The sequence below is a fragment of the Bipolaris victoriae genome, assembly GCF_000527765.1.
Source record: "Bipolaris victoriae FI3 unplaced genomic scaffold scaffold_414, whole genome shotgun sequence".
In the NCBI taxonomy this organism is placed as follows: domain Eukaryota; kingdom Fungi; phylum Ascomycota; class Dothideomycetes; order Pleosporales; family Pleosporaceae; genus Bipolaris; species Bipolaris victoriae.
The window spans coordinates 1-2167 of record NW_014574978.1 but is presented as its reverse complement, the minus strand read 5'-3'; the positions used below and the strand labels follow the sequence as shown (position 1 = coordinate 2167).

At 29.2% G+C, this 2167-nt stretch overlaps 1 protein-coding gene across 1 annotated transcript; it reads right to left on the bottom strand.

Moving 5' to 3' along the window:
* Positions 1–76: 76 nt before the first annotated feature.
* Positions 77–229, bottom strand: COCVIDRAFT_117043 (hypothetical protein; the record flags this gene model as incomplete). The annotated part of the gene is made up of 1 exon (XM_014694499.1): positions 77–229. A coding segment is annotated over one exon (153 nt), but the record flags the coding sequence as incomplete, so codon positions are not given.
* Positions 230–2167: the final 1938 nt, after the last annotated feature.

Here is a 2167-nt window from a genome sequence, read left to right as displayed (position 1 = left end):
ATTAAGTAAAGTAACTAGTAAGAAAGTATAATTTAAGTTAACTATAACGAGAGTAAATAATAAAATCTATCTATCCTTATATCCTTATTGCTTCTAGTCCTACTATCCCGTCTATCTTATCTTTCTGCCTCTTAGCGGGATGTCTGGGATAGCATACTATTCTAAAGTTCATTACTATCCTATACTTAGCGGGATATTCTGTCTTAGCGGGATAGCACGTTACGTAACCTTAAGCCCCGCGATAGTTATACCTATTAAGATTCTTAGTAGTTTCCTAACTATTTATTATTATACCTAGGAAGAGGATCCTTCTAGTTATTACTTATAATATTATCTCCCTCTTTAGGGCTATTATCTTAATACCCTAGGTTATCGTTTTCCTATACTGCGTATTAAAGCGTCGGCTATATATAAGGTTAGTAGGCCCTAGGCTATTATAACTATCTCTTTCTAACTCTAGTCTTTCTAACTATACCTAAGGTCCCGTCTTCTCATCGCGTTCGTACTTAGAAGTCGAATAAAGAGCGTTATTCTTATACTAACTATATTTAATAGTAAGGTAATAAAATGCCTTTTTATTATAAATATTATAAAGAGAAGAATCTTTATTATTTTATAGATACTGTAACTAGTCGTTGCGCTAGTTATATTTCTATAAAAGCTAAGTGTAGTTTATTTATATCTAAGGAAGAGTAGAAGTAAGTTTAGTAAGAACGTAAGTAAAAGGAACTTAAAGTTACTTAGTTAAAGGCTTAACGGGCCTAGCTAGACGCTTAGCTTTCTTAATAAGAGGTAGAACTTCTTAAGGTAAAGTCTCGCGAGTGTTCTTTTGCCTATCGCGACCTTACGCTTCTTAAGTTCTAGAATCGCATAAAAGAGTAGGCCGAGAGGAGCTCTACCTCTAATATAAACCTTCCTGCTGTTAAACTATCACTATCTAGATTATTAGCTAATCTAGGCAGGTTATAGGCTAATTCTTTTAATCCCTTATCTCTTAATTACTTCCTCTCTCTTAAGGGCCTAGCCTTCTCTTCTCTAGATACTATCTATAATATGTTTATATTAATTCCTTATAGTTCGTTAAATTTTCTTCTAGTTCCTAAGTATTCTAGCTATTTAGCTATCCTTACTACTTAACTAAGTATTTCTACTAATAACTAATTTTCTATAGATTCTTAACTAACTTAACTATATACTCGTCGTTTTTAAGTTTAATATCTTCTACTAGTTTAGCGTTCTAGAGTGCTAGTTCTAAAAGCTTTTTATAGAATATAGAGTGTACTTTTATATCTATTAGTAGCTATAGTTTATAGTTTACTAGTTCTATTTTCTCTAGGATTTTAAATAGTTCTACTTATAGATTGTCTAATTTTCTGTATAGTCGTTTAGTTTTTAAGTTCTATCTTAATAGAAAAACTTTATCTCTCTCTTTAAAGGTTAGTCTCTTAATTCTTAGCTTATTTACTACTTTAGATGTTATAAGGTTTCTTTAAGCGATCTATTTACTTAATTCTTTATATAATTCTCGTAATAGGCGTACTTTCTTATTTATACTATTAGTAATACTTTTAATATCCTTTAGATCTCTATAAGCTACTAGCTTATATCTATAGTTAATATAGTATAGTAACTATCTTATTATTATAGATTTCGTACTATTATAAGCTAGTTATACTAATAGTAAGTACTTAACCTAGTTATTCTATAGTTTATTAACGTATATCCGCAGATACTACTCTAATATCTAATTTATTCGTTTTATCTAGCCGTCTGTTTTAGAGTAAAAGCTCGTCGAAAGCTTCTTTTTTATACCTAATTTTACTAGGAATATTATCTAGTATAAGAATGTAAATAGCTTATCTCTATTTATAATAAATTCTTTAGAAATCTTATACTCTAATACTAGTGCTTTCTAGACTTTATACGCGTATTCTTCTACTATAATAGTCTCTTTAGTAAATATAAATTTTACTACTTTAGTTAATTAATCTACTATAACTAAGATTATATCGCAAAATTAGGCTAATTCTAGTTCTAATAATCTTAGAAGCTTTACTATAAAGTCTATTATTACGCTAATCTATAGTCTAGATAGCGGTTATAAGGGTTATAATAGGCTATAGAGCTTATATCTCTTAGGCTTATTCTAGTAATATACTAAATAGTT